The sequence below is a fragment of the Danio rerio genome, chromosome 18, assembly GCF_052040795.2.
Source record: "Danio rerio strain M-AB ecotype USA chromosome 18, GRCz13ab, whole genome shotgun sequence".
Taxonomy (NCBI): Eukaryota; Metazoa; Chordata; class Actinopteri; order Cypriniformes; family Danionidae; genus Danio; species Danio rerio.
Window position 1 is genome coordinate 8,022,501 of NC_141038.1, and position 12,959 is coordinate 8,035,459.

General features: G+C 36.3%; 2 protein-coding genes across 5 annotated transcripts in view; both read right to left on the minus strand.

The window, feature by feature from the left end:
• Positions 1–12,170, minus strand: part of ppp6r2b (protein phosphatase 6, regulatory subunit 2b) — a 40,799-nt gene extending 28,629 nt beyond the window's left edge. For 2 of the 4 annotated variants that reach the window (XM_087292851.1, XM_087292849.1), the window contains exons 1-5: positions 12,023–12,170; positions 7,612–7,728; positions 4,870–5,105; positions 2,182–2,368; positions 1,153–1,290 (exon numbers count right to left, since the gene is read on the minus strand). In XM_087292851.1, coding sequence (XP_087148977.1) covers positions 1,153–1,290; positions 2,182–2,368; positions 4,870–5,096 — 552 coding nt within the window. In that variant the 5' untranslated portion in view covers positions 5,097–5,105; positions 7,612–7,728; positions 12,023–12,170. Of the gene's footprint in view, positions 1–1,152; positions 1,291–2,181; positions 2,369–4,869; positions 5,140–7,611; positions 7,729–12,022 lie in introns of all 4 variants that reach the window. The other 2 variants (XM_087292850.1, XM_087292848.1) reach the window with 1 other exon arrangement.
• The window catches only part of cd9a (CD9 molecule a), a 297,612-nt gene continuing 288,084 nt past the window's right edge, over positions 3,432–12,959 (minus strand). The window contains exon 8 of the transcript XR_015514160.1: positions 3,432–3,519. The gene's annotated coding sequence lies outside the window, so the exon portion shown is untranslated. The remainder of the gene's footprint in view (positions 3,520–12,959) is intronic.

A 12,959-nucleotide genomic window follows, 5' to 3' on the forward strand; every position in this document is an offset into this window, starting at 1 on the left:
TAAACTGACCTGATATGACATGAGAACTGCAGACTCCAGCATTTCTACTTAGCTCCTCACTTCATTCAGCTCCCATTTAGCCAAAGACGTCTGCAGTCGGTATTAAAGCAGTGTGTGGTGTATGGTAAAAGTTAAGTTTTCTATTTTTGGACTCGAATTCGGCATCCTACCGCAAAACACGACATCTTTCCCATTGCAGCCTGTCTGTTTTTTGCAACCGGGGACCCGTGTGACGTCATGCGTGACGTAGGTTAGTAATTGGTCTATAGTTTATAGAGTGGACTCAACTTTTCATCGATTATTTTGAAGATGTTTTCCGTGATTTCCATAATAACATGCCGCGTGCCAGGATCAGGGACACTGGTGTTAGCATCAGAGGTGATAGTAGCATTATCATCCTGACGGTTACTTTCTGTCTCTGATTTGTTGGATTTTTTTGTGTTCTGTTGAGGCATGGCGATCGATTGCTTCAAAAAGTATGCGTCTAAACTCATAGCAAAGTGTGCTGCAAATAACACAGAGGATAATGAGCTCCTCCGGCAAAAATAATGATAATTAAATCTCAACCCTGCTGAAAAATCCAGCTTAAACCAGCCTAAGCTGGTTGGCTGGTTTTAGCTGGTCAACCAGGCTGGTTTTAGAGGGGTTTTGGCCATTACCAGGCTGGTTTCCAGCCATTTCCAGCCTGGTCTTAGCTGGTCAGGCTGGGAGATGACCAGCTAAAACCAGCTTGACCAGCCTAGCCAAGCTGGGAGTCCAGCCAAAACCAGCTATATCCAGCTTTAACCAGGCTGATCAAGCTGGTTTTAGCTGGATTTAGCTGGTCATTTTCCAGCCTGACCAGCTAAGACCAGGCTGGAAATGGCTGGAAACCAGCCTGGAAGTGGCCAAAACCCCTCTAAAACCAGCCTGGTCAACCAGCTAAAACCAGCCAACCAGCCTAGGCTGGTTTAAGCTGGATTTTTCAGCAGGGAAAGCATGCACCGTCTGATAAACGTGACCGTTCTCTAAGCCGCCATCTTGGGTAACTGCATATACATATTAAAAATATTGGAAAACCATCAAGAAATATTAATTATTTCAACTGTTGATTCTTCCATCGGACAAAGTTTATATAAGTGCAGTCCATTATATAAGTGTATGCGCACTCACAGTAAGCACTTCCTGTCTGAAACTGACAGGTTCCACACTGCTAATGAGACGCAGCACCAGATCCATCATAGCCGACGTGTCCAAATGTTTCAACACCTGCCCTAAAAAATCCTCCTTGTCCTTTAGGAAACTGATCACCTGATCAATAAGGCAAATAGAGAGAGAGAGAGAGAGAGAGAGAGAGAGAGAGAGACACACACACACACATCTAGATGATTATAAATGAATCATTACAAATATACTGATTATTATTATTTATTATTATGTTTAAATCCATAAATGTCGATTGTTAAATGTACAGTTTATATATATATTTTTTATTTTATTTTTATTTAATTATTATTATTCATTTATTCATTTTCTTTTTGGCTTAGTCCCTTTATTATTCTGGGGTTGCCACAGCGTAATGAAGCACCAACTTATCCAGCACATGTTTTTACGCAGTGGATGCCCTTCCAGCTGCAACCCATTTCTGGGAAACATCCATAAACACTCATACACTACGGACAATTTAGTCTACCCAATTCACCTGTACCACATGTCTTTGGACTGTGAGGGAAACCGGAGCACCCAGAGCCAGAATAAAAGCAGTTTTGAATTTGTTAAAACTTATTTTAAGGACAATATTACTAGTCCCTTTAAGCAATTTTTTTTTCATTGTGTACAGAATAAACCATCATTATACAATGACTTACATAATTACCCTAACTTGCCTAATTAACCTAATTAAGCCTTTAAGTGTCACTTGAAGCTGAATACTAGTATCTTGAAGAATATCAAGTAAAATATTTTTTACTGCCATCATGGCAAAGATATAAATAAATCAGTTATTAGAAATGAGTTATTAAAACTATTATGTTCAGTAATGTGTTGAATAAATCTTCTCTTCGTTAACCAGAAAAAATATAGAGGGGGGGCTAAAAATTCTGACTTCAACTGTATATGTTTTTAATAAGTCAAATAATCTAGATATAAAGCTGAAACACATGCAAGATTTTCGATTGAACACAGTGGGGCATGTTTGTGCACCTGCTCTGCCTTGTGGGTAATGAGGTTTCCGATGGCCTTGCTGAAGAAGGAGGCCAGCAGGGGGTTTAGCGGCGGCTTCTGCTCCAGGAAGCTGTACAGTGTGTTCAGCAGAGACTCGTCTCCACCCACTTTATCATTGATGAGGGACACATCGCACGTCAACAACTCACAAGCTACATTAGCATACCTGCACGACAGACACAGAGAGAAAAATCAATATATGACAAGTGAGTGACTGATTTATTAAAATAGATAAAGCTCAATATTCACTCCAAATGTTTCAGAAAAACTTCTGGAAATGTGTTTTATTCATTGACGCTGTTTTCTATACATTTTTAAAATGACAAGCAGGTGATACTTATTTAAATAATTATAAAATATTTGTGATTCTAGAATTTTTTATTTATTTAATTTTGATTACGACACTTTAATCAACCTGTCCAATATAGGTGTTGCTGCTGAAAATATTCACTTATTTGGCATGTAAATAAAGGCTTAAATAAAGAATACATTTGTATATAGACATACATATAGATATACATACATATACACTACCTGACAAAAGTCTTGTCGCCTATCCAAGTTTTAGTAAGAACAAATAATAACTTGACTTCTAGTTGATCATTTGATATCAGAAGTGGCTTATATGAAAGGAAAAAGCCTCTAAATTATGCTTATTTGACCAAAAAAAAAATATGATTATGCCTTGATTTTTCATTATTTATTTAGGACGTCTGACTTTTCTTAGACAAAATTCTCGTCATTAACAGAAATAATGTCCAGAATATAAAGTCATGGTGCTGTGGAAAAAGAATGAATATTGTGTCTGACTCCCATGAGCTTGGAGGACTGCATCCATACATCTCTGCAATGACTCCAATTACTGATTAATAAAGTCATCTGGAATGGCAAAGAAAGTGTTCCTGCAGGACTCCCAGAGTTCATCAAGATTCTTTGGATTCATCTTCAATGCCTCCTCCTCCATCTTACCCCAGACATGCTCAATAATGTTCATCTCTGGTGACTGGATTGGCCAATCCTGGAGCACATTGACCTTCTTTGCTTTCAGGAACTTTGATGTGGAGGCTGAAGTATGAGGAGGAGCGCTATCCTGCTGAAGAATTTAGTAGAGGAATGTAATGGGCAGCACAAATGTCTTGATATCTCAGGCTGTTGGTGTTGGCATCCACTCTGCAGATCTCTCGCACGCCCCCATACTGAATGTAACTCCAAACCATGATTTTTTTCTTCACCAAACTTGACTGATTTCTATGTGAATCTTGGGTTCGTGTGTGTTCCAGTAGGTCTTCTTCAGTATTTGTGATGATTGGGATGCAGCTCAAAAGATGATTCATCAGATAAGTCTACCTTCTGCCACTTTTCCAATTGATCAATTACAATGTACACATACATGTATAATGTAGCTGAAGTAATAAAATAAAACTTAATTACAAAAAAAAATAAGTTAAAGTCAAACTAAAGTATTTAACATGTAACGTTAACAGAACAGAACGTTTCATATTACTCATATAGAATTTATTCTAGAATTAATAGAATTTGACAGAACATCTAACGGAAAAAAATTAGGACACATAACGTATGCTCTTAAACAGCTAACTAAAACAAAACCAATAACAGATCATATAAATATAAAATATTAAAACAGCATAAAAAATAATACTTAACACAAGGATGCATACTGAATAATTATTAACCTCGGTTATTAATCTATGAATAAAAAAAAATAAAAATCAAACAAATAAATATTTAGATTTAACTTATTAGGATGTATTATTATAAAATATTAAGTGTTTATTTATTTATTTAGATGGATTTAGTTGTACTTGCACACAAGAGCACTGCATTGAAGGAACTACAACAAACACATTGGGCACATTAACATGCAAATAATTGAGAGGCAAAAGAGAGGGGGGTTTAGGGGGCGAGTCAAATTTTAGCCCAAACCTTAAAATCGGCCTAGCAACAACCATGGTTAAAGAGTCATTCATTCTTTTTCCTTCGGCTTTGTCCCTTCATGTATCAGGGGTCGCAACAGCGGAATGACCCACCAACTTATCCAGCATATGTTTTACACAGCGGATACCCATCCAGCTGCAACCCAATACTGGATACACCCATACACACGCATTTACACACACATACACTACGGCCAATTAAGTTAATTCAATTCAATGGGGGAAACCGGAGAAACCTACGCCAACACGGGGAGGACATCCAAACTCCACACAGAAATGCCAACTTGCCGAGGTGGGACTCAAACCAGCGACTTTCTTGCTGTGAGACAACAGTGCTAACCACTGAGCCACCGTGTCGCTCCATGGTTATAGATCACCTCATGGTTATGGGTCACAGAAGTAATATCAATATTGGTTAATCTTTAATTAAAATGGCCTAAAATGCTTTTTAGTAAGATCTAATCATTTCAAAATCACCTGTTAAAATAATCTGGCCCTACATTGCATTACTGATCAATATGTACAGTGGTCAACATTTAAAGTGGATCAAAAATTGTCCTAAAACAGAAATGGGTGTTGTTCAGGATTTTGATGAAATGTTTTGATGATACCACTTCAAATGTCGACTACTGTATTTTCATCCAAGCTTCAAGCCACTTTATTTCAGATGCGCTTATGAAGTGTTGATAATCCAGAGCATCTCTGCACTCACTTATAGCGCAGTTTCTCCTCCCGGTCAGCAGGGGGCTCGTGCGTGATGAGGTTGACCAACTCCAGGATGCTGCTGTCCTGCGTGAGGAAAAGGAGCAGCCGCTGGTTCTGAGCCTTGCACTCCTGCAGGACGTCATCTTCATCCAGCAGCTCCAGCAGAGTCAAATCCTCCTTCTCCAAAAGCTTCTCCACCTGAGAGGAGTTGTTTAGGTTGAACTTCCAGAACATGCCTGCAGTCTATAGGAGAGAGAGAGGGGGAGAGAGAGAGAGCCTGAGACAGACAGAGAGCAGCTATTAGTCACTCATAGGGCTGTGCAATGTGACAATATATACAGTAAAGTCGGGGGCGTTACTAGACAAAAATTAGCTTACCCCATTGGCAGATTATTTTGCTTCTTTTAAGGGAAAACTCACTTAATATTGGCATATTATTTCTCAAAACAAGACAATATGTTTTGCTTATCTAGAAAATTCTTCTTGATATAAGAAATTTGAGATATTTAGACTAGAAACAAGACAAAAAAATCTAAGCAAGAAAAGCATTTTTTGCAGTGTAATTACACTAATGTACCTCAGGTAAGCCTTTAAATGTCAGTTTAAGCTGAAAACTAGCACCTTGAAAAACATCTAGTAAAATATTATGTTCTGTGAACCTGGCAAAGACGTTTTCAAAGACTTTTTCATCAATTATTTGAGCGCAATGTTAAAATCCATTACAGGGATGCAGACAGACCCATGAATAACAGCATCATGGGAAAGTTGCAATCTTGAAAGTACAAGATTTACATTTTACATTTTATTTAGTGATCATAAAGTGATTTGGTGATTAAGTGATTTACAATTTAGTCATATTTATTTTATATTTCTCCATTTTTAATCAAATATCTGCCATGAAGTGTAAAAAATAGGGCTGTTAAAATTAGCGCGTTAACGCATGTGATTAATTTGAATTATTTAACGCTTATAAAAAAATTAACGCAAATAACACAGTTGCAGTTTTTTTTATTTCCTGTTGTGGCTGACGTGTGTTCAGGGACGGCGTGTGCATGGAGGCGACCTAGGCCTTGGGCAGCAGAATAGTGAGCAAACCCCCCGGTGCTCACTTTCATCCTCTACACCCACCCCCTCCCTCACGGTCCTTAAGCCTGATTTATACTTCTGCGTCAGGTGACCGGCGTAACCCACGGTGCATGCAACGCGTGTGGCTGTGCATTTATACTTCTGCGCGCTGTCTCTGTCAGTCTGCATTAACACTTCCGAAATGCTAGTTGGCAGTGAGGTGTGAATGTTCCTATGTGTCGAGTTTCTTCGCTGCTTTTTTGCTTTTCCTGAACACTTCTGGGATGTACAAGTGGCTCAAACTCGCTCATTTTGAGGCAGGAAACGGTGGACGTGCAACAACTTTAACTATGAAGTAAACACAAAACAAAACTTTCCATCCGGAGCTCCTTCACGGGACTCCACACTTGTAAACAATCGTTCGCGCCATTCGCGCGGCTCTCGGTCCCGCCCAAACTCGTCAGCGCTACCAAGCCGACCAATCACAGAGCTTACGCTACGCGTCGTTGCGACGTGTAGTTACATTTTTTGAGAGGTGCACGTCAGTGACGGCGACGGCCACGGCCAAGGGCTATGCGTCAGCGCCATAGCATACGCCGGTGTTTGACGCAAAGTATAAATCAGCCTTCACTTTCATCCGTGAACCAGTCACTTTCGGGTTGAGGTCGGAGTGATTGCCATTTGCCTAGAGTGCCAGATCAGCTTTCTTTGGCCCTGCGTTTGATTAATGTGCAAAGAAATTTGGATAAGACCAAGGACACGCTTTAAGAAGGAGTATAAAACAATTAATGTCGCATCACCAGGCTATCCTGCTTTTCCTCCAGAGTTTCATGCAATTTCGGGTATTTCATTTTTATTCTTTAGACTGTAACTGCAGTTCAGCAGTTCACTCTCATTCAGCATATTATCATTCAGGATGTTTTAATAGAATTTGATACCGCATGGCGAACGGAAACAAAAACCTCCGCATTTCAGGACTCGCGTGATCCTTTAAGGTAATCAAAAACCGCTGCTTACATGGTAGACTCTTAATCAATATTATCTTAATCATAAAAGCGGAGTATTGGTGTCCATGTAAATGTACTCAGTAAAAGTGGCAGATGAAGTTGCAACCTGTCAAAGACAGCCCAATTCTCTGCCTTTAAGCTACTTCCAGGAGCCCTCACATTTCATATGTTTGACATGTTTCCCCCTACACGCAACCTTTGTAAAGCGTCTGCTTCACGTTGCTGTGTCAGAATCCTTGCTTGTAAAATACATCCATAGTTTAGAACGCTTAGTTTAAGCAAATTTGATAAACGCGATTGTGCACGTTGATGAATCTGTGTGTGTGTAGTCCACTTAGAATCCAACATGGAAATCCTTTTTGTTTGTTATTGGCATTGATTGTTTTGAAATTCAAATGGCACTTACATGCCATTTGAATTTTAGATAGGACCAGGGAAAGTTTTTATTTCAGTAATAAATAAGGCGTTCCGTGATTAATCATGATTAATTACAAAAAAAGTGTGATTAATTACATTAATTTATTTAATCATTTGACAGCCCTAGTAATAAATAAACATTGTACATTTTGATTTTACACAGACTTTAACATAAATATTTAATCAGCCAATTACATAGCAGATAATGCTGTGAATGTTTCCTATTCACTCAATAAGCAACAAATTAAAGAGTAAATTACCTTCAGCCAGATAATGGGTTTCCTCAGTTGAGATGCAGAGACCAGTTTACACACACTGGTTTTTCAGTGGTCAGTGGTCAGATAGCACATCCATCCACTGGGGCCGTCTCACAACACCTACAAGACACAAAGACAAGTCATCAAGAAATGACCAAGAGCAATGAGACACCCAGGCCATCAGATGAGCCAGAGAAGCATGACATGCACATTTGAATTAAGCCACATCACGGTCCAATAATACGACCTGAATTTGGGCTCTTGTTTAAGCACACGAGAAGCTGCTCGCACACCCACAGAAAGCAGCATACTCTTTTTTTTTTTTTTTTTTTTAAGTCTTATAATAGGATTAATCAGATTCTGGAGCGGATGTGAGGTCAGACGCCAACCTCCTAGACTACATCACATTACTGTAATCCATCTATTTACAACACACACTCATTTATAAAGATGAAAATCATGTGTCAGCAGAGTTCTAGCACCTACAGACACTGTATGACTCGTTATACAAGATTATATTCACTTTTATATGTACTATTGAATATATAAATAATGCTTATGACTTCTGCAGCATTAGACATCATTAAACAGAATGATAGAGATAGACAGAGTGAACAATCAAACCATAAAATGATAGATAAAATGACAAAACAGACAGAGGTAGATAGACAGAACATTAGATGAAACGATAAATAAATTGTTAGCTTAAACGATATAATGCTAGATAGAACAATAGGATGATAAAGAGAACAACAGTACGACAGAGAGAACAATAGATAGAATGATAGATAGAACAATAAATAGAACAATAGAACGATACATAGAATGATAGAATGTTAGAATTTAGGGTTGTAACAATATACCGGTATGACGGTTTACCACGATTTGAACGTGCACGATTATCATACCATGAACAATTGCATATCAACGGTTTTAACCCTTAAAGACCGAGACAGCCGCCCGCGGCTAAAAATAAGTATTGCTCTTAAATGTTTAATAACTTTTGATCCGCTGATCCGATTCATACAATTCAAAGATTGGCATTAAGAAGAGAATCTCAGCTTTCCAGTGCTGTATCACATAACATTCGCAGACTTTCAGAGGCTCCGGAATCAGTGCGGTTACGTCATCAACATTTGACAACGCTGATTTGACAAAGAAACGCTCGTCACTGTGTCTCCGGACAAATCAGACATGATACATTGATGCATTGTCCCTCCTCCATGCCCAGATTGGTTCAAACTCGCTATATCACAACCAATAAGCATAGGTTTCGCTTTTGTTTGTGGACCAAACAATGAGCTTTTTGAACAACACGGAATGAGAGATAGGCATACATTTATGCGCGGCTAAATAAAACGCAAAAAAAAAAAAAAGTTTTGCATGAAATAATTCTCATACTAAGTACTTTTGCATGCACAGCAGCACAGAAACATGACAAAACAGTGACACAGCAAAGACGAACTGCTGCTCTTGCTGTTTTCAAAAGACGCAAATGAAGATGCAGCTGTTTGTCTGCATTGCAGACAACCATATCCAAATCCATATCCACAGACAACCATATCCATGCTGGCACATAAAACCTAAGGATGTTCCATATTGAATCTAGTTTCGTTATGTAACTATTTATAGTATAGTAAATATGTATATCTATTTTTTTACTGAGGATTTGCACCATGTTTATTTGGACTTTATTTGGACTTTGACACATTATTTATTATTTTCTTATTTTTATTTGTTCATTGTAAGTGGTGTTGTTTATAGTAACTAAAAATATATTATTTGGAAAAAGTCAAATTTGCTTCACTGTTCTATTATTTTGTAACATTTGTAACATACCGTATACCGCGAAACCGTCAAACCGTGGTATTGTTTTAGACGATTATCATACCGTGAAAAATTCATACCGTTACAAGAATGAAAGATTGTTAGATAAAATGATAGATACTAGAATGATAAAACATTAGATAGAACGATAGAACATCAGATAGCAGGATAGATAGAACATTAGATAGAACGATAGAACATTAGACAGAACATTAGATAGAATGATAGAACGTTAGATAATGATAGAACGTTAGATAGAACATTAAATAGGACGATAGACAGAACATTAGATAGAAGGATAGACAGAACGATAGATAGAATGATAGGTAGAATGATAGATAAAACAATAAATAGAACTATAGAACTAAAGAATGTTAGGACGATAGAAAATTAGATAGAACGATAGATAGAACGATAGAACATTAGATAGAACAATAGAACATCAGATAGAATGATAGATAGGCAAGGCAAGGCAAGGCAAGTTTATTTATATAGCACATTTCATACACAATGGCAATTCATAGAACAATAGATAGAATGATAGAACATTAAATAGAATGATAGACAGAACATTAGATAGAACAATAGACGGAACGATAGAACATTAGATAGAACGATAGAACATTAAATAGAATGTTAGACAGAACGATAGAACATTAGATAGAACAATAAATTGATAGATAGATAGATAGATAGATAGATAGATAGATAGATAGATAGATAGATAGATAGATAGATAGATAGATAGATAGATAGATAGATAGATAGATAGATAGATAGATAGATAGAGAGCAATAGAATGTTAGAACAATAGAATGATACATAGAATATTAAAACATTAAGAACGATAGATAGAATGAATGTTAGCTTGAAGGATAGATAGAATGACAGTGTTAAATAAAAACAGATAGAACAATAGAACGATAGACAGAACACTAGAATGACAGATAGAACAATAGATAGAAAAATAGATAGTATGATAGAACGATTGAACATTAGATAGAACCTTAAGAGTGAGAGAATGTTAGATAGAACAATAGAATGTTGGATAGAACAACAGATAGAGCAATAGAATGTTAGATAAAACAATAGAACGATATATAGAACAATAGAACACTACATAGAACGATTGATAGAATGCTAGAGCAATAGAATGTTAGATACAGCAATAGAACGTTAAATAGAGCAAAAGATAAAAACAAAACGTTAAATAAAACAATAGAACGTAAGATATAACAACAGAATGATACATAGAACTATAACGATAGATAGAATGAGAGAACATTAGATAGAACGATAGATAGTATAATAGATAGTAAGATAGAATATTAGATAGTACAATTGAATGTTATAACAATACATAGAACAATTGAATGATATAGAACAATAGAGATAGATAGATAGATAGATAGATAGATAGATAGATAGATAGATAGATAGATAGATAGATAGATAGATAGATAGATAGATAGATAGATAGATAGATAGATAATAAAACTGACAGAAAGACAGGCTGTCAAAACAATGAAATGACAGACGGACAGATAAATTGAAAGGCCAAGAGACAGACATGGGAAAACAACAATCTATCTCCCTAAATTGACAGAAATATCTGTCGTTTTATTACATACCATTGTATATAATTATGTTAATTACAGACAGACAGATAGATGATGGGTCAATAAAATGACAGATACACAGAATACAATGATAGACAGATAGAATAGATAAATAGAAAGGGTAGAATGAACAACAGAAAAATATATAGACAAGCAGATAGTAAAAGGTCAAAATAGAAATAAAAAACACAAACATACATGTATTTAAATGTGAATGTTTGCCTAAATATCTAAATTCATCTGAGTTTATTTTACTGTGTGTTCTGGTGAATGCAGAAATGCTGCAGAGATCAACATGTGTGTGTGAGAAAGATCAAATCATACAGTCCAACGAGTCCAACACACACTTCACGCCCACGGTCGCGTGATTCTACGAGTATTCAATGACAATCTGGCGTCTGTACAGTTCCCCTCATTACCACGATATTTTCCACTAAAATACACAGTAAACGTCTTTAACTCAACGAGGCGAAATCAAATCCTTCGTTCAAGATCAATGTCAGACAGACACACAGAGAGGCGTCGCTCAGTGTCACTGTCCATGAATCCACCAATCAGAACGCAGAGGCGAGACTCTGCGCACCAATCAGAACGCTGGGAATTTGCATGCCGTTTACTGGATGTTGCAAAGCATTACAAATGCCTCCTCTGCCAAAAGCGTTCAATTCGTATTAAAATCATTTGCATAAACTAAAGTAAACATACTCAAGAAGCATGTCGAGACCATATCAACACGCACAGCTATTTTATTTGAATATTCGAAGGCTGTAATACGAGCACACACTTCAAGGTGAAATGCATTTCTGTTTAACATAATCTTAGTTTTTTATTTAATAATTGCTCGTGATGTCACGTGGGTCCATATGCAGGTCATAAACGCGCTTGCTATGTCAATCGGAAATGATCGACTGCCACATTAACGGTATTAAATAACACTACAGTCAACAAATGAACTGCTGTGAACTTACCAGAAACACTTGGAGATGTCAGACAAACAGCAATCTGTGATCAGAGCTGTCCTGGAGGCTGTCAGAGAGGAGATGTGCTGAAATTCGGTGTGCGATGCATCGTCCTGCATCCACAGATCCCCGGTGTCCTCCCTCCTTCACCAGCCCTGCCTCAACAAGGGCCCCTTCAGAGCTTTAAACTGTGAGCAGAAAAAGATTTTGACATTATTTCTCAAGTCAAAATGGCCGACCATGAGACGTGTACGCGCATGATGATGTGCGTGTGGACGCGCCTGGGGATCGGTTCCATTTACAATCAGTTTTGTGGAAGGGAAAATACCGCTCCTGTTAATTATTGAAGGACTGTAACATTAGAAATGTTTGAGGATATGAGGACATTTCTTTTAAAATGTTTTTTTAATGGTTAATGTGTTTTTAATTGTCTTTTTAAATAGTTTTAAATGGTTACTTTAATAAAATAATTATACCCTTATTATATATATTCAATCTAATAATATTATATCATGCTTCTATAATATATTTCTTATATTTCTATTTTTACTCGGAAATTAAAGGAAATTATGTATTTGAATATTATGTTAAACAGAAGTAATTTTTATTTGTTTTATGTATATGTAAAATAAAATATTACATTTATTTTAGTATATATATATATATATATATATATATATATATATATATATATATATATATATATATATATTAAAAACTATTATTATTATTATATATTATTTTAAAAACTTGTTAACTATATATATATATATATATATATATATATAGTTAAAAAGTTTTTAAAATAAACAAACAAATGCACCAACATAAAATTATATTTTAAAATCATACATAGTTTCAATTTATTACATCTTATTACAATTTATTAAAATAAAAAAACATACACATTTACATATTTAATGTAATATTTAATTGTACATTACAA